General features: G+C 43.7%; 1 protein-coding gene across 1 annotated transcript; it reads right to left on the reverse strand.

Moving 5' to 3' along the window:
- Nucleotides 1-3,802: 3,802 nt before the first annotated feature.
- SEM1 (SEM1 26S proteasome subunit) lies at nt 3,803-9,819 on the reverse strand. Its single transcript, XM_088442198.1, has 3 exons — nt 9,588-9,819; nt 5,636-5,729; nt 3,803-4,022 (listed from the first exon to the last, which is right to left on the reverse strand). Exons 1-3 carry the CDS (start codon nt 9,784-9,786, stop codon nt 3,980-3,982), a joined length of 336 nt encoding a protein of 111 aa, XP_088298324.1. The 5' UTR covers nt 9,787-9,819; the 3' UTR covers nt 3,803-3,979.
- Nucleotides 9,820-19,826: the final 10,007 nt, after the last annotated feature.

A 19,826-nucleotide genomic window follows, 5' to 3' on the forward strand; every position in this document is an offset into this window, starting at 1 on the left:
GAAATCTGTGGAGCCAGGTAGGGGCAATTTATCGGTGCCATCCAAACAAAGCAATGTACTATTAGCTGGAACTGGCATAGAGAGGGTAACGCTATAAATGGTAATACAGTAGTGATAAATGGATATGGCAGCTTTCTTTGCACCCACTGAGATTACCCAGGATTTTACCGTCTCCTTTATTAGTTACTATTTACCGTTCCCCTGAATGGCTATTTTCTGACTTTTGGTTACTACTCAACACGTTTTTTTTAATTGTACCAGCAGTGGTTTATCGAACCCTGGATAGGGATCCTCCAACAGTTTGGTATTGCATGGCGCTCATTACATCTTACGGAAGCCAGGAAACGCGTAGCACACCAGGAACACAAGCTAATGCACTGTAATACTCTGCACACTTCATTTCCACACCCGCAGATTGCCATCTTCTATTTCCACTTTTAAATGAAATGCAGCAAGACCGCATTACATCTATTGGGTTATTTCCAATGATAAAAGATTAAATGGAGTCTACAGCGCACTTTGGTTTCAGCTCGTTGTTTAAACAGAGCCGTCATCATAATAACATTTGTAATATCGGAACATTAAGCACAGCAGATGCTGGGAGGACGTTTAATAAGGGAGAAATTCCTACTCAGGATCTGCTTCTTTCTCTCTCCATACACATTTTCTGGCTATTTTCTTACACACTTCCATTGTATTCTTTGCAGGTACAAGCCTCCACCCATCAACAAATAAATTTGATTTTTTTTTTTTTTCCCTCCCCAACTTTAACCCTGCTGAGCTAAACTGCAGTAGCATCAATTTAGCTTTCATTAGTTAGCCAGCTTCATGCTATCGCTTCAGGAATCACAAAGAGCAATCAGCGAGCCTGACCGCAAGGACTGAATACAGAAATCCACAAAGCTTCAGCCTGACGAGGTTTTACAGCACGACGGCCACATCCAGGGCTCTCTCATAGCCTTCATTTTTTTTTTTTTAATGGAGGTTATAGACTAGGGTAATTGAAGAGCAGATAGGGGTATGTGTTCAAAAGACACACGGGAGATAATTTCATTGCAAAACGTCGACCCATCCATTTCTCCCCAGGTTACACTCAGTTTCCTAGCATGCTATTTCAGGTAACAATTGTTCCTGTGAACTTGTCAGGCAAAACACGTAGACCCTGTTAGATTAGGAAGAGAGGTGTTTTGGGAGGGGGGGGGGTGGGGAATGTCGCAGTGTTCAGACACATCAAAAGTGATTCAGATAAAAGCTCGACTCTAGGATACATTAAAATACTGCTCCTGAAGTCTTAAAGTAGTTTAGCTTTCACCTGGACTATTGTACGCAATAACGTCAGAATTACAGTCAATGATTTAATAAGTTTCCTGGTTAAAAAGGTCACAACAGCGTAATACACCGCCACGGGCGGACCAGAGAGAGCCTAAGGCGAGCAAAATTTTTCATAGACCTTCGCGCCAGAGACTCTGGATGAGGAGGACAAAGTTTGGTTAAGAGCCATTAGGACGACTTCGGGATAAGGGAATGGATTTGCATCCAGAAGGGGCAGAGGCCCTGATTCAGAGCCGGTCGCTTTGATAGAGCGCTTGCTCTGAATCAGGGCCGGTCTTTTTTTTTTTTTTTTAGAACGGCCTCCTGGCCACTCGCATAGCTGTGGGTGACCACCCACAGCTATAGCGAGCGGCCAGGAAGATGGTCACGATGGTTAAGACCATCGGGCTTGCGACGAGACCCTTGTGGTAGGGTCTCATTGCCGCAAGCCCCAGAGAGATTTCAGATCTAACAGAGCCGGAATCTCTCCACTGACATCACTTGTGATATCAGTGGGGCCGGCCCCAAACGGTAGGTGTTCACATGGGAACGCCTCCATATGGGCAGCCACCCCCGCCCACCAAAGGGGGCGTGCTGTCACTCAACATCGTCAGCACGCCCCCTTTGGTGCGAGACCCAGAGCGATGCATTGCCCGTCACTATCTGGATCTCGCGCATGCGCACGACGGAGCCGGCTCCGTCATGCGCTCTGGGCCACCATCAACCCGGTTGCGAGCGCTCAGAGATCAGTGTAGTTTCTGCGAGGGGCTCAAATTTGTGACACTTATCCCATATGAAACACACCCAAGGTCATATAAGTAGTCAGGATCTCTTATACGGCAGTGTCCGGATTAAACCCCAAGTTGGTTCCAGGTGCTGTAAACACACCACAGGTACCCAACTAGTGACCTCGAACAGCTGCTAAAATATCTTACATCTCTAGTAACAAACTTTGCCATATCTACAGTATAATCTTTATGTCAGGCGCCAATTCAATTAGCCACAGGATTCCATTGGATGTTACAGAAAAGCCATTGCATTTTTCCTGCTTGCATCCTAATGAGGTGTGAGCAAATATAATCCATGCTAAGCTCCAACAGGAGTTTGCGACTCTAGAGCAGTGACCGCCATTACAGTCCAGGTTTTAAGGCTATCCATGCTTGAGCAGAGGTGACTTAATTAGTACCTCAGTCGATTTGATTTAACTATCTGGACCCATGTAGGGATATCCTTAAAACCTGGACTGTTATGGCAGAGTTTGGGAACCTCTGGTCTAGAGTATTGTTAAATGTTTAATACATTGCATCAGTATTATGACAGCTTAGTTAGTCCCAGACCGTCACACCCTGTATTTTAAAGGTAAACCTTTTACCGAGTGTGTACACTTACTCCTTTGAACATTTACACACTGGTGTGAAATGAATCACAATATTCTACACCCACATGCAATGCATCACTCCGTCCAGTCATGTAGAGCGAGCTGCACCGTCCTCAGGTAGGACAATCACAATAAGATGTGGTGTAGACTGTCAGACGTACCTGTATGGTGTGGTAAGTGAGGGGGCAGAGGTTCCTGAGCACTACAACAGTCATATTACCTGAGGGGCTATTTCACTTAAAGCCTGGCACCAGACATGGCTTGGCATACTAAACTGGTCACTTGGTAGCAATCGCTCCTGAACTTGTCGTCACCAGTCATTTACAGAATCACAGATGAAGCGGATTGTGCTGGAATAGTCATCTCTGGTTCAGTGAGTTTACAGCAGGCAGATCCATGAGGCACATAGGGGAAAAGGCAGGGAGGTTCGACATTGTGCACACCATTTACTATACCGTAAAGCGGACACCCCTCATTTCACATCACACAGATAAGTCGGTACACCTAAGTGAGGTAAGCTTACCACAATGTGCCATAACATTTTCTTATTACACTTTTTAACCTCAGGTATCACATCTACCAACCTAGAAAGAAACCATTGCATCTGAACCATCTACATATAAGTTGCCCAAACCCCAAAAAATAACCTAAAGATTGCTGTGAAACGCGTTGTTCATCTCCCTACAAGCTAAGGTACTCTTGTCAGACATGTGAGACCTAGCACCACTATTACAAGGATCTTCATTGGTGAAAAGCTTCTGGATAGCCAAGACCATTAATGAAACTGAAAACCTATCACCTATATTTTAGGCATCACTATAGTTTTTTTTTTTTTTTTTTTATAAAGGGCATCATACTAACACCATATATCACCTGTATAAAGAAGAATACAGCATTTATACATATAAAAAAAATATTTCCTGTTATATTATAGATACAAATGTGCTTCTATGAGATTTCATTGTATCACAAAAACGGAACATGAGGGACAATGTGAAATTTATACTAGAACAACTCTAATTTTGGATTTTGTTGCCATTAACAAAAATGTTAAAAAAAAAAAAAAAATTAAACACTGGACATTACCCCTGAAATCAAATGAATTTTCAAAACTATTGAATAATACAGACCTTTATTTTACAGAGTGAATAAACCTTTGCGGCAGCATTAAATGACAGTAGTATGCGTTAAAAAAAAAAAAAAAAGGACTAAAAGCAACGTTCGCAAGAACAAATTATTTATTGTAAAACACAAAAAATCTACACGGAAGAATACAAATATTTATTACTCCTACGCAGTCTCCATTTTGTAGCCATGTTTTTCTAGTTCAGCCCTGAAAAGACAGAAAACATTTATAAATTGTAGAACACTAATGTGCAGACATTACAGAGAGCTGGGGGGCGGTTTAGAGGAACAAATTCAACATTATGGGGGCAATTTCATTATTTCTATCACGGCACTTTTCTAATGGGAGTCGAACGGAGCGATTCAATTGTTGCTCAGTTCGGGCATGAATAGCCGCATCTGCGCATGTTTCTGCTCGCACCCTCCTGAGGTGGATAGCAGGAATGTGCACTAATCAGGACTTTACATGGTTTTAGCCATTTTTTGCAGTCTAATTGGGCGCGACAACTGTTATCATGAATAGGTGCCCAAAACAATTGAATTGCTACATTGGGTGCCCATTAATTAGCGCGCTTAAAAAAAATAAAATGAATTGCTAGAAGTTCAAAACAAATAACAACACAAAGCAGAACATAGCAGTATAAAGATGGCGGTCAATAACTACCACTTTATGCAAATGCAGACACCATAACCATAAAATCAGACTCTCTCTCACAAATCTGGTCAAGGTGCTGCTGTATTGTGATGGCCACTAATCTGTACACAAAACCAAAATATGGTCAGTAGGACGTTTTCAGCAGCCAGGGAAAATGCGCACCCATTGTGCTCCGTAAATAAGGACAATTATTTAAGGTCACCTGTGCTTAAGCACGGATATCCTTAAAACGTGGACTGTAATGGCGAAGTTTGGGAACCTCTGCTATAGACCTCTGTGAACATCCACAAAATAAAGATTTACATGGTGAACGCAGCCAAATGTTATCGGTGGAAGTCTTTAGTCTATAGAACTCTTTAGAGAACTGAATAGGACTTATTTATTGTTTTTATGAGCTACTTAAGTGAAAATACAATTAATATGAAAGCTAATGCTGGGCATACACTCTATAGTTATCGGGCCGGTCGACCCGTGTGTGTGTTGCTGACTGAGGGTTAAATATCGATCGGTCATGCCCGATCTTCCAGCAAGCCGATGCGATATCAGCAAGTTAAAATGTTGGCCGTATCGGGCAGTGAATGCCCAGTCACGGCCGACAGACAGACATTTGGAAGGAACAGGGGAAAAGTCTCCTCCTCCGGGGCGGAGCGCAGATATATCGGGGCCAATACACAGAGACACATCTCACAGTGTATGCCCATGATATCTGCTGGGTGACGGGCTGCCAGATAAAATGTCTGTCGGTGTGACAGGCATCTTACCAGGCAATGTATGCCCAGCATTAGTATTTAGAGTAAATATGGTGGTTACTGGGACTAGCACAAAATCTGGTTGGTATAAAACGACGACAATCAGCCATAGTTTGCGCCCATTGGGCGGGGACAACAACCGACTGCCATCAACGGCCCAAGCACCAAATAGGAGTAGTTTGGGCGCAAACTGGGGACCAAGCTGGACACAGAGACTGTCCTATGTACAGGCATTAGGTTACTACTACAAGATTCTGACCACAGCGGCCTCTTTCTAAAATGAGTAGAAGAAAAAAATAAACATGTATTCCATCTGTCATGTCCCTTTAATATTGCCAGTCACTACAAACATGGACATAGCGAGGAGTGCGAGCGCAAATCTGATGATAGAAGACTCGTCCCCAATTGCGAAATTACCTTAATTGATTAGAAAAGTCATCTTCTACGTTGTCATCGTCCCAGTTATCTTCCCAAACGTGAGAGTCCTCATCCTCATCGCAGCCGGTCCAGTCTGGAGGGCGACACGGAACGTCATCAGTAAGTTATTAACCACCTTTATCAATCAGGTAAAGCACAGAAATGAGTATAGACTACACACGGATACTCGCTAACTCAGCACAATCTATATCTATTACGTATACCTGGAACTAAAGTACCAACTTAAACTCAAATAGGTTCCAAAGTTGTTGTTTTTTTATCACACATCCAATGGCTCATTCAGGTTCAAACTAGGAGTGAAAACAAACCCAAACGTTTACTCTGGGATTATTGGGGAGCTTCGGGGGGTGTCTGCACAGTAACTTGCCCACGTGTGGTGATTATATGATATTGGAAAGACCTCCTGCCCACAAAGATTGCGAATGCCAGCATACTACTGCTCACTTGCTTTGCAGAGAGGGACGAACTTATCCAAACAGTTGGCATAATGAGCAAACCTGGAGCATGTATGCACATGAAATACTTCCTTGTACTCTAAGTGAACCTTTACAGACTACAGCAAATTAGATATGTGCGCAGATAAAACATGTTTATATGGAACCTGCTAATTATACAGACACCACTTGAACCAGGACCCCACTCATCGGTCATTCAGTTATGAAGATCAAGCGTTGAGTAGGACCTGCTTACCAAATCTCTCATGAGTGCCAGCTCTCTTTATATTGGCTGTGAATGAGCACATGACCTCAATGTCAGATGGACATGTACCCATAACAGAAGCTAATTTAAATAACACTTCGGATATTTATGACAGGGGTGGAGCTCAGTTTATAAAAAGTCATTTTATTACTTTGAAAAAAAAATTGTGGTGTTAGAATGATCACGAAGTAGTGTACAGATTTTAAGTCCAGCACAGGGTAGGGCGCCAGACTGCAAAAAGGCACTAGAGTGTGCACCTTGCCCGAAAAGGGGATGTGGCCATGAGTAACGGAGGCGTATCCTTAAGACACGCCCACTTTTCATGACTCCCAAGGGCATGCCCAGCACTTACAGACATGCTGGGCTGCCCCATGCCCTCCACTCATTGTGAAAAGAACTATTCACCGGGGGTGTGCACTGCGGTCCGCGGGTGGGGATGGCACCCGGCAGGCTGTTTAGCAGGGCGCCGCCATAAGGGCAGGGTGCATTTTGTTGTTTTGAAATCGAGACGGGCACAGTACTCTGCTAAAACGGCCTAGCGGGAACGCTAACTACTTTTACCCACACTATTGGAAGTAATATTAGATGCCCCAAGCTGCATCACAGATACAAGGCCTCTATGTTTTGGGAAGTAATTATATTGAATTTAGTTCTCCCCCTTCTCTGACAGGACTACAGATGTGCATAGGTTAAAGTGCCTCCCCCAGAGTCATAAACTCATTAAACTTTTACTATTGTGAGTCGGGATTTTGCTATTTATTAGAAAGCATTTGGCACCTAAATTTCCATTGTTTAAAGAGGGTTCTAAGGGGATGAATCATTTGTTTTTCAATAGTTTTTTTGGAGCCGATAATTAATGGGTGCATGACGGAGCAATTCAATTGTTCTGGGTGCCCATTAATTGTCGATCTTGTCGTGCCCAAAAGCACCGGGTTTAGCTGCATAAAGCACCCGTCTAAAAGTACCCAAAACACAGACTTTTCGCACATTCCTGCTCGCAACCTCAGGAGCCTGCGAGCAGTAATGTCAGCACTTGTGCCCAAACAGAGCAACAAATGAATTCCCCCCTCTGATACCATGAAAATATTGGAACATGGCAAGTTTATTAATACAATGGTTAATGCAGCTTGCCCAATACCAAGTCTACAGCCATGGCTGACGTGTTTCCTCAGAGTGGGCAGCGCCATGTTGTATAAACTGAGCACGAGTACATTTCTATAACACAAATGTTAAGAGACTTTCACATGGGATGTGGGATAGATGCTCATGAAAATATGGCAGTGAAAACTGAGAAACTTCTCTTGGACCTTCTGGGCGGAATTCAATTGTTTATTCCCCCCTTCGCACCCGACGGAGCTATTCTATTGTTGCTCCTGTCGGGTGCGATCAGCTGCTAGCGCTCAATTTCAGCTCGCAGCCCCAGAGGGGTGCGGGCTGAAATCGGCGAAAAGTGTCCTGTTTGGGCGCCCAAACGGCACTTTTCGCGATCGCGCCCAGCACTTTGGTCGGGGTTAGCCGTTTTACGCGGCTAAACCCGACCACTTTGGGTGCGATCAGCGTGAAACGCTGGCACAATTGAATAGCGGCCCGCGATCTCCTGTCACTTTAGACGGGAGATGCGGGCCGCAAAATCAATTGAATTACGCCCTCTGAGTGAGCAGCGTTTTTCTGTAAATCCCTAAATATAGACATGAAATGTGCTTTTTTTCTGTTCAATATTAAAGACAACAATTGAACAATGTTTGCAGACGGCCCGGGACCGGAGAAGTCTTAATCTCAGCCGATTAGTTGACAAGGAAGCTCATTTGTAACTATTACCCAGCTACCTACAGGGGTCCAGAGACAGAACTGCTATAGTTTAACTGGTTTCTATCTAAAATGTAATTCTAGGTAGAGTCCTGGCCCAGAAATAACCAGTAGTATCAAAAGGCAAATATGCTGTCGAGTCCCTATTTAGAGCCGTATTCAATTTGAGCAGACCAGTGATACTTTTCCGACTCCGGACTTTTCGCCTACATTGCGTGTTTTGCAGGCGGAAAAGTATCGCACATGTGCCCGCCTATCCCTGTATTCAATCTGAAAGTACGTGAAAACGGGACCCGGCGAAACTTAAACAAGCGGAAAGTACTGTCAGATTTGGGGAAATCAGCCTGACACCCCCCAAAAGATGCTCTGACATGGGGGTTCCCTATGGTACCCCCTGATTTGGCTTGCTGATGGTATCTGGTGTTTTTAAACGGGCTCAATAGCTGCTAAATTGCGTTTTGATGTAAGTGGTGCAGAATAGTATTCAGGAGGTTTTTTTGCAAAAAATAACTTATCCCAGCAAATTTGGGGTACTTGAAATGGGGGTCAGCATATTTTAAAGTTTAAAAAATTCTGAAAAACCAGAGTCGAAACTTTTCCGCCTATTACATTGCATTGACTTTCCGCCTGGCGTAATAACATCATCGGCAAAACTTTTTCGGCTCAAATTGAATAAGAGTCTTAATCTTAATGCCCTATTTTCTGCACTAGGACTATGAAATGCAATTGCAACAGTGGATTAAGGCCTAGCAGAAGAACTGTACACTCCCAAAACAGATGAAAAGCAATATCTGCCAAGGACTGTAGTGACACAAATTGGTGAGTACTGGATGGACAGGAGGGAGCCATTGCTCCCCTTCTCTTACTCCTCATTCACCATATCCCTCTTATAATGATACAGCCCATCAGACACCCCCCAGCTGCTCAGTGCAGCCCACGTCTAAGGCAGCAACGGGCAACCTGATGCCAATGACGGCTTGGTGGGGCCACCAGTTGCCCATCACTCTAATACATCTCCTCCCCGTAGCACCGGGTACGGTCTATAGACAAAAGTATTATTTCCATTAAGTGACACTAAAGTATAAAATGTTATCACCTGTTTCATGGCTGCTGCAGATAAGAAGGAACATGGGGGTGATAGTGCCACGGACTGGGGGTCCCCCACCGCCACAATATCTGCTTACCACCCTTCCAATGAGCGATTCTAGCACAATAACCCAGACCCTGTGGCTCCCAGCTGTTAAGCACTACAAGTCTCAGGATAACCCCTGCCAGATTATGTCTGACAGGGCATGCTGGCACTTGTGGTTCACCTGCAGCAGTGAATGGGTGTAAGAGGATCAGGGGGACATCGTGTACAGATACACGGCCTGATGGTGACCCACGCTGTCCCCTCAACCGTCCCCAGGCCTCTATCCCTCCTCACCTTCAGTCGGGAACTCCTCGAACTCATCGTCCTCCTCCAACAGCCCCAAATCCACCTGCGGCTTTTTCTCGGTGCTCATCCCGGACACACGGGCGGCGGCGGCGGTCACTATACTGTGCACAAGAGTATCCCACGGTGGTCCAGGGCCTGCTCTGCCTCTGCTCTGCTTTCTGCACCGTAACCGGAAACGGAAACTCATACCTGGCTGGCACGCCTGCACAAGAGGTGGCTGGCGGAAGCCGGTGTCTAGTCTGTCGTGGGGGGCGCATGCGCAGAACTGGTTGGCGTAAGCAGGGAGGTCATGAAGCGCATGCGCAGAGCCAGCTGCGCTGATTGCATTGCTGATCACACTGTGTTGATGACTATATAAATAGCAGATAATATAGGACGTGCAATAACCTCAGCAGACTCGTGTGTGTTATAGTTTTATAGAGGCACTTGCCTTTTACCCATCCTGTGTGAGTGGAGGATGGCCATACACATGTCTGTAGTCTGTACATTATAAGGAAAGAGCAGTTAATTATAGCTATGGAGTAATTCCATCTCAGATGTATTTAATTACACTTTGAGATCTCAATTCCAAATAAATCTGATGACGCTAGAAACCAAAATGCCCTTCGCATTTATATTGAATTGATCAAAATCATACCAAGATTGCAGCAATTTGCAAAGAGGTGTCTGCAACCTCCAAACTAATATCAATCCATATTAATAATTGCCCTAATTTGAGTGGATGATTTATTAAATTTGTATATAAATTTTGGGGCAGAAGCTACAATTCCAAGCGACCTATCGGTCTCTCTTTCCTTCGATGTAATTCCGCCGTTCTTAGGTAGAATTAAATCTTCTTGTTTTAAGTTTCTAGCATGAGTAAGAGCTTCATTCAACAAAGGGTCAGGATAGTTCCAGGGCCATCTCTTCCATTGGGCTTGTTGGGCAATTGCCCAAGGGCCGTGAAGCTTATGGGGGCCCACCAACCCGTCCCCCTGAAGCCGCAGCCAGTTGGTAAATTTGTGATATTTTTATAAGACGGCTGCCGGTGTACTTTATTCCAATCTAACCTCCCCCACCCCATTCTCCCACCCCCCCGTGACGAGTACTCACCTCAGTCCCACTTTCACTTCATCCGCCGACTTCGGAGCAGTCAGACAGAGTCTCTCTGCATGTGTGGTGGGAGATCTGATGGGCATGCAGGAAAGTTTAATTTTATTGACCATTTCAATTTTTTTTCCCGTGAATGGGTGGGTAGGGGGCCCCAGTGCATTGCTCTGCCCAGGGCCCACACTGCTGTTAAGATAACCCTGGATAGTTCCTATCCTTAAATGCCTCAAATAACTCTTTTGATTGAATCTCAAAATCGGAGTCTTTCGAGCAGTTCCTCCTAATCCGTCTTAGTTGCCCTCTGGGTATATTGTTAACCCAGGGTTTGTAATGGCAACTTTCATAATGTAGATAGTTGAAAGAGTCAACTTCTTTTCTAAAAGTCTTGGTTATGGTAACGTCATCTTCAGTCAACAGTTGAATATCCTAGAACGTAATATCTGTTTTGCCCACACAGTAGGTAGATTCTAAATTAAACTGATTTTGGTTGAGAAGAGTGACAAAACGTGTAATAGAGTGATCATCACCATCCCAAATGAAAAATAGATCATCTATGAAACGGCCATAGAAGACGATCTGCGCACCGAGCTCCCCACCCCACACGTGTGTGTGTTCAAAGGCCCCCATATAGAGGTTCCCGAAGCTCGGCGCGAATCTCGTCCCCATGGCCGTCCCAAGAATCTGGAGATAAAACGTGTTATTGAACGTAAAATAATTATGAGAAAGAACAAAAGAAATAGAATCAATAAGAAAAATATGCTGCCTCTCTGAGATGTTGGGATCTGATTTCAATATATTTTCAATCACTCTCACACCTTCAGTGTGTGGAATGTTAGAATAAAGTTAACATCACGTCACAAAGTGATATGAATCTCTCCATTTAATGTTCTTAATACATTCTAAAAAATGAGAAGTATCCTTGATATGTGACCTCAGAGAGGCAGCATAAGGTTGTAAATAATAATCCACAAAATGTGATAGGTTACTCATGAGGGACCCTACACCAGAAATAATGTCTGCTTTTGGCTGGTCTGAATTCACCATATAGAAAGTCCCTTAGAATGTAAGCTCTCATGAGCAGGGACCTCTTCCCTCATGTGCTTCTTTTTACATTTTCTTCTACTCTCTACTCCCCATAAGGGCACCTAACACGGGACTGCCAACTCCCGGCAGCTTATTGTGAGTGCTTTAATCGCTATTTCAGCAATGTATATAGCTCGTGTCCTTGTCCTGCACTGTAATGTACTGTCAGTTACTTGTTTCTTGTTCACCTATTAGTTCTATGTACTATGTAAGGAGCTGCGGAACACTTGTGGCGCCATATAAATAAAGGATAATAATAATAACTTGTTACTATTGCATACAATTGGATATTTAGTTGCAGGTTCCGGGAATCACTGGATTACACGGAGCTGTTTTATTCTCCCCCTTTTTTTTCTCAGAGAATGTTTTCTATTCAGTTTACCAGCTTAACTGTGATTGATACATTTAGCATAATCCATTGTTTTATAAAGGGAACCTTTCCTTGTATTATTAATTGTGTTTATATGTGATAACCCTTTATTAAATTTATTGCAAACCAGACTTCTTTTTTGGTCTATCTCATTACCTTGTATAGCGCAATTTATTTTTAGTTTTATACACTTTGAGATCTGTCCACTTTTATAGGACTGCTGGTTCACACGTTAACCAAACTCTCTAAATAGCCATTGATGAAGTGGCTTCAGCTACCCGTCAGACTTCACGTAAACTGAAATAATAACCATGGCTTTCCACAGACGCCTACAAAAACTGCCTCTTAAAGTAGAATGTCAGTGGCGTAAATCTTAATTCAAATGACTTCCACACATACTGTAAAATAGGAATCCAGCCATCTGTCATCCTAACCCTCTGTCCCATGCTCACTGTCTACCCCATGCGTGTCACCCCTGTCTGTTTTCCCATCTCCTCTCACGAGCAGGGCCCTCTATCCTCTTGTGCTTATCCTTTCTTTACTTATACTATCTGCTCTATACTCAAAAGCACCTAACCCGTGACTTTTGCCATCCTGCTTCTGTTGCAGCAGTGTTTATATACCATGTACTTGTATTGCATTGTCTTAAACTGTATGACACTGTTTTCTTGTTCTGCTCAACTGTTTATGTACTATGTTTATGTACTATGTAAGGCGCTGCGGAACCCTTGTGGCGCCATATAAATAAAGGATAATAATAATAGAACACGTGTATGTAGCTGGACGGTGTCACTGGCTTGACTTAAAATTGGAACACAATTTATTGATACGGCATAAACATAGCAGAGATAGTAATATTTGTATCTCTCTCTCATATCTATCTCAGTGTTTCCCAACCTCAGTCCTCAAGGCACACTAAAGGGGGGTATCCACTAGACGATTTTAGCAAGCGATTGCACAATAACGACGTCGTTATCGTGCAGTCAATTGCAAATCGTGCATGCATTGGGCATGTTTTGGTCGGAAGCAACCAGCGATGCGCGTGCACGTTGGTCGCTTCTGACATCTTTCATCGCCCGTACATGCTGGTCAAAATGGCGATCTCTTCAGGTTCAGCATGTGCGGGGATGAGGGATATGCCTGGACTGAACGAGTGAACGTTCAGTCTAGGCACATCACTTGATATACAAACGAGAGCACGATTGCAATGTCGTAATCACGCTCTCGTTTGTATATCTAGTAGTGGATAACCGCCTTTACAGTCCAGGTTTTAGTGATATCCATGCCTGAGCACAGATGGTTAAATCAAAATAACTGAGGTACTAAATAAGACACCTGTTCTCAAGTATGGCTATCCTTAAAACCTGGATTGTTAAGGTGCCTCTCAACTAGCCGATTAAAATGAGCGATTGAACGATCTCGATATCGTTCATTTGGTCTTTTAGACAACTATCATTGTGCAGACATGCTGGTCAACCTGACGATATCGCTAGGTTCAGCATGTTTGAAGTTAATTGATTGTGCCTGCACTGAACGACATATCGTTCAGTGTGGGCACCCTGCAGTGTAGTGAACGATAACGATATTGTTCAGTTTTTTTACTGTCGGGTAGTGGATACCCGCCTTTAGTGTGCCTTGAGGACTGAGGTTGGGAATCCCTGATCTATCTCATATCTATCATTATTATTATTATTATCCTTTATTTATATGGCGCCACAAAGGTTCCGCAGCGCCTTACACAGTACCTAAATGATTACACAAGAAAAACAGTTAATAGTAATACAAAACAATGTAGGCCAAGGACATGGTTTATACACATAGCTGCATAACACAAGCAGCAGGACATGAGCAACCAGGTGTTAGGTGTCATTGTGGGGAGTTAGAAGTAAATTATTTTATTATTAGTAGGGGGAGGAGAAGCACATGAGGGATGAGGACCCTGCTAGTGAGAGCTTACATTCTAAAGGGGAAGGGCAGACAGAGAGGGGCGACACAGATGGGGTAGATAGTGAGGAAGGAGCATGGAGCAGTGGGTTAGGATATGTGCTGCGGAATGTGTGTTTTTAAGATGACCTGATGTTATGTCAAGATTAAGGGGGTCATTCAGACCCGGTCGTTAGCGCCGATGCGCTCGGACCGGGTCGATGGCCCCCCACAGAGCATGCACACGACGGCGCCGGCGCCGTCGTGCGCATGCGTGAGACCCGCTACGACCGACAGCGCCGGTCATAGCGGGTCTCGATCCAAAGGAGGCGAGCTGTCTATGTTGATTGACCGCTCGCCCTGTTTGGAAGGGCGAGCTAGTGATGTCAGTGGAGAGCTTCCGGCTCAGAGAGAGCGGAAAGCTCTCCGGGGCTTACGACAAGGGAGACCCTACACTAGGGTCTCATCGTAAGCCCCGACCATCACCTTAGGCGGTCGTAAGGCTGTGGGTGTTAACCCACAGCCTTACCACCGCAAAGGAGGACGTCTTGAAAATTCAAGACGTCCTCCCCTCATTCAGACCGACCGCACGCTCTGTGCGACCGGCTCTGAATGAGGTCCTAAGTCCTTCAATCATCTATCTCTATGGCAGAAAATAGATTTTTATTATGTGTTATTTACATGAGAGATGTACAAAATAAAGTTGTAGCGATTTAATTATTGTGTGTTACACTTTAGCATCTAAAATTAAATACATCCTGATAAAAATGGATATATTATGGGACTGTCCTGCCATCCTGATACAGTAGTGACTACTTTAATCCCAGCTGCTGGGTACTATGCCATGCTCCTGTGAGTGGGTACATCTATATAATTTATCTCCTATCTATCTATCTATCTATCTAATATCTATCTATCATCTATCTCATATCATCTATCTATCTATCTATCTCATATCTATCTCATATCTATCCTCTATCTCATATCTATCCCTGTCATATCTATCTCATAACTGTCTATCTATCTATCTATCTATCTATCTATCTACCTCATATCTATCTATCTATCTATCTATCTATCTATCTATCTATCTATCTATCTATCTATCTATCTATCTATCTATCTATCTATCTATCGCTATCATTTATCTATCTATCTATCTATCTATCTATCTATCTATCTACCTCATATCTATCTATCTGACTCACAACACTGAGGTTGTGGGTTCGATTCCCACCATGACCCTAACTGTGTGGAGTTTGTATATTCTCCCTGTGCTTGCGTGGGTTTCCTCCGGGTGCTCCGGTTTCCTCCCACACTCCAAAAATATACTGGTAGGTTAATTGGCTCCCAACACAAATTAACCTTAGTGTACATGTGGTAGGGAATATAAGACTTCATTTAGAGTCTCTGGCTAGCGCTGTGCGCTCGCAAGCGGCCCGATGGTCTGCGTACGCGCATGTTCACGCTTCATTCTGCACGTGCGCGAACTACTCTGTGCGATCGCAGGCTGCTCGCTTGCTCAGCAAAGACAGCCCAGTGAATGAGTGACAGGAGAGGCCGTTTGTGGGTGGTAACAGGGGCAGGACACTAATAACGGGGGAGTGGAGGTGCGAACGCAAGCGTGCCTGAGTGTTTCAACGCCGTTTTAGAGGCGTGCATAATTAACACGCAGCGTCATAGTTCATGTCACATGCCTGTTTTTTACACTGAAGTCCTCACAGTGCTTGCGGTAGGGTAGGGCAACCACAAGCGCTGCGATTGCTTCCGACTGTCCTCGATGTACCAATGTTTTAATACACTTCCTGGAGATGACGTGTGCTGGTGGGCGGCTCTGTCTGTGCGATTGGGCATACGCATACACAAAGTGGCCACTCGCTAAGACATGGTGGGCGTGCTTATACTTTGGCGAGCGATCGCTTCCCGTGGCGTCACTTTGACAAATTTGCATACGCTGGGGGTGAGCGATCGCATCTAGCGAGAGACTCTGAATGAGGTCCATAGAGTGTCAGCTCCACCGGGGCAGCGACTGATGTGAATGGTCAAATATTCTCTGTAAAGTGCTGCGGAATATGTGTGCGCTATATAAATAACGGGTAATATATTAAATAAATAAACTAATATCTCATATCTATCTATCTATCTATCTATCTATCTATTTATCTATCTATCTATCTACCATATATCTCATTTCTATCTGTCTATCTATCACATATCTATCATCTATCTGTCTATCCATTACATATCTAATCTATCTCAGCCGTCTATCTCATATCTGTTTATCTATCTATCTATCTATCTATCTATCTATCTATCTATCTATCTATCTATCTATCTCATCCGTCTATCTCATATCTATCTGTCTATCACATATCTGTCTAATCTATCTCATATCTTTCTGTCTATCACATATATATCTAATCTATCTCATATCTATCTGTCTATCACATATCTATCTAATCTATCTCATATCTATTGATCAATCTAATCTATCTCATATCTGTCTATCTAATATCTATCTAATCTATCTCATATCTATCGATCTATCTAATCTATCTATCTCATATCTGTCTATCTAATATCTATCTAATCTATCTCTAATCTATCTCATATCTATCGAACTATGTAATCTATCTATCTCATATCTGTCTATGTAATATCTGTCTATCTCATATCTATCTAATCTATCTCATATCTATCGATCTATGTAATCTATCTATCTCATATCTGTCTATCTAATATCTATCTAATCTATCTCTAATCTATCTCATATCTATCGAACTATGTAATCTATCTATCTCATATCTATCTAATCTATCTCATATCTATCGATCTATGTAATCTATCTATCTCATATCTGTCTATGTAATATCTGTCTAACTCATATCTATCTAATCTATCTCATATCTATCTATCTCATATCTAATCTATCTCCTATCTATGTATTCATCCATCTATCTATCTATCTATCTATCTATCTATCTATCTATCTATCTATCTATCTGTCTGTCTGTCTGTCTGTCTGTCTGTCTGTCTGTCTGTCTGTCTATCTATCTATAATCAGCCATTAAAACCTCTGACAGGTGATGTGACTAACATTGATAATCTCAGTACACCTGTATTAAGAGGTGGGATATATTAGGCAGCAAGTGAACACTCAGTTCTTGAAGTTGATGTGTTGGAACCAGGAAAATGGGCAAATGTAAGGATCTGAGCGACTTTGACAAGGGCCAAAGTGTGATGGCTAGACTTGGTTGGAGCATCTCCAAAACGCCAGGTCTTGTAGGGTGTTCCCAGTAGGCAGTGGCATGGACTCCACAAGATCTCTGAAGGTGTCCTGTGGTATCTGGCATCAAGACGTTAGCAGCAGATCCTTTAAGTCCTGTTAGTTGCGTGTTGAGGCCTCCATGGCTCGGACTTCTTTTTCCAGCAAATCCCACAGATGCTCAATCGCACTGAGATCTGGGGAATTTGAAGGCTACGGGGCATATTCAATCAGGTGCGAAAAGTCGGCAGCTTTTCGCTTGCCAGACTTTTCGCCGTCATCACTGGTTTTACCAGCGGAAAAGTTTTGCACGCGTCACCGCTTATCCCCATATTCAATTCCAAAGGGCACGAAAACAGGACCCTGCTCAAATCTCAACAGGTGAAAAGTGCTGTTAGTTTTGGGGGAATCAGCCTGACACCCCACAAAAGAAACACTAACATTGGGGATCACTATAGCTGCCCCTGAATAGCCCTACTGAAGATCTTTGGGTACTTAAATGCTCTCAATAGCTGCTAATTAGAGTCTTTGCCCAAGTGGTGAAGAATAGCATTTTGCAGTTTTTTTGGGAGAAAATAAGTAGTCCCAGCAAATTTGGGGTACACCAAAATGGGTGCAAGCATATTTTAAAGTTGCTAATGTGAAGTTTTAAAAAAATTAAAAAAATCCACCTTCCGCAAGCACCTGCAATCTTGTAAACACCTGGGGCATACTTGGGGACCCCCCTGGAGTCTATTTTGCTAGTTTTTAAGTTTATCCCCCAACTTTGTACTTTTTCATCCCCTTTTACAAAGTAATTTTTTGGGGTGTTCTTAATTTTTATTTGAACTCGCGGCTAATTGTATATGCCTTTAAGTCAAAATCTTAAACTCTTTGTCATGCTCCTCACACCATTCCTGAACAACCTTTGCTGTGTGGAGGAGGGCGCATTATCCTGCTGAAAGAGGTTGTTTTTGGTGGCAACGAGGGGGGATCTACACAATACTAGGCAGGCGGTGTTAACTATGGGCCTGATTCATTACAGAACTGCAACAGCGCATTAAGGTCGGCCCGATGGTGCGTACTGCCAGGGGCGTATCTACAATGGGTGCAGGGTATGCGGTGCACACGGGCCCCCGGGTCCAGGGGGGCCCAAACCGCACACCCAGCACCCATATTACTTAAAACTTACCTCTCCGAGATCCTGCGCTGGGTGTCAGTGCTGTAAAAAAGCTGGAAAAATGGCCGCCGCGGCCATTTTTCTGGCGTTTTACGCAACTCCTCGCACACTCTAGTGCCCAGAGTCTACTAATGCTCCGGTGGCTGGCCAGCCCCGTTAGTCGGCTGCCGGACGCCGGGAAGAGAGGAGGGGGCCCCGGACGGGGAATGCGCACGAGCCGCCTCCTCTCTAAAGACGCCCCTCCGTACTGCACATGTGTATGATTCGCAGTGCACGTGCGTGAGTTAGCATTACGATCGCTCTGCGAGTACTCACGCAGAAAGAAAGCCATCGCAGAGTGAGTGATGGGAGGTCAGCGTTTGGAGTTGGTGACGTGGGAGAGGTCGGGGAAACGCAAGCGTGCCTGTCCATTTGAACGCCGTTGCATGGGCATGTGCGTAAATTAGCCACTGTGACGGCATACGCAGCTCGAGTACCTACTGTGTACAATGAGTTTAGCAATAGGCCTGGTGTAATTCGGCGTGAGGGGCCGATGTTACTCGATGTTACCGATGTATATGTAGGGCTACAAGGTATTACGGATGTGAGATAGCGGTAGTGGGCATCTATGCTGGCTGTGCGATGGCTTTGCGATTGCATTCATTAGCATATTTTCGCAGCAGACCTCCGTGCGTAAGCGCAGCTGCGATCGGAATAGCGTTCCGAAGTGAATCAGGTCCTACCTCCATTAATATCTATTGCCAGCCCGGGGCTTCTTAAATAGGGAGAAGCCTCAACTCCTTCTGTTTTCGCCAGGCCTAGGCCTGATCTCCATATAATAAAGACACCTTGTACAGCTATGTTTTCGTTATGCATAAATTAAAATATTACATTATTTAAGATTTCACAAACTTACATTTTTCATTTACTTTTTTTTTTTATTTCAGCAGAGTGCCCTATAGTATCTGTCAGGAGACGTCACATACCCCATGACAGAAGACTGTCAGGAGACGTCACATACCCCATGACAGAAGACTGGCCCATCCTAACACGTCATTTATATTATAGAATATTTGCTAACATATCTATATATATGTAGGCGAAACAAATATACTTGCTGCGTGGTGGTCTAAACGCCATTTTGTAAACACTTGTGGCTTTGTATACAGCACTGGAAGTGTTTATTTAGATGGCAAAGCAGAGTTGTTATTCATTTATTGCGGATCGCTAAGGGAAGGTGAAGATACAAACATGTATTTATCAAGAGAGGGTCTGGCCATGATTGCTCTTGAAAGCAATTAGTCATTAAAATGAAATATCTGTATTATTATGTATGAAAAAAATAATCTTCATGTCTAG

Source organism: Taudactylus pleione, unplaced genomic scaffold, assembly GCF_031769625.1.
Source record: "Taudactylus pleione unplaced genomic scaffold, aTauple2 ptg000306l, whole genome shotgun sequence".
Lineage (NCBI taxonomy): Eukaryota > Metazoa > Chordata > Amphibia > Anura > Myobatrachidae > Taudactylus > Taudactylus pleione.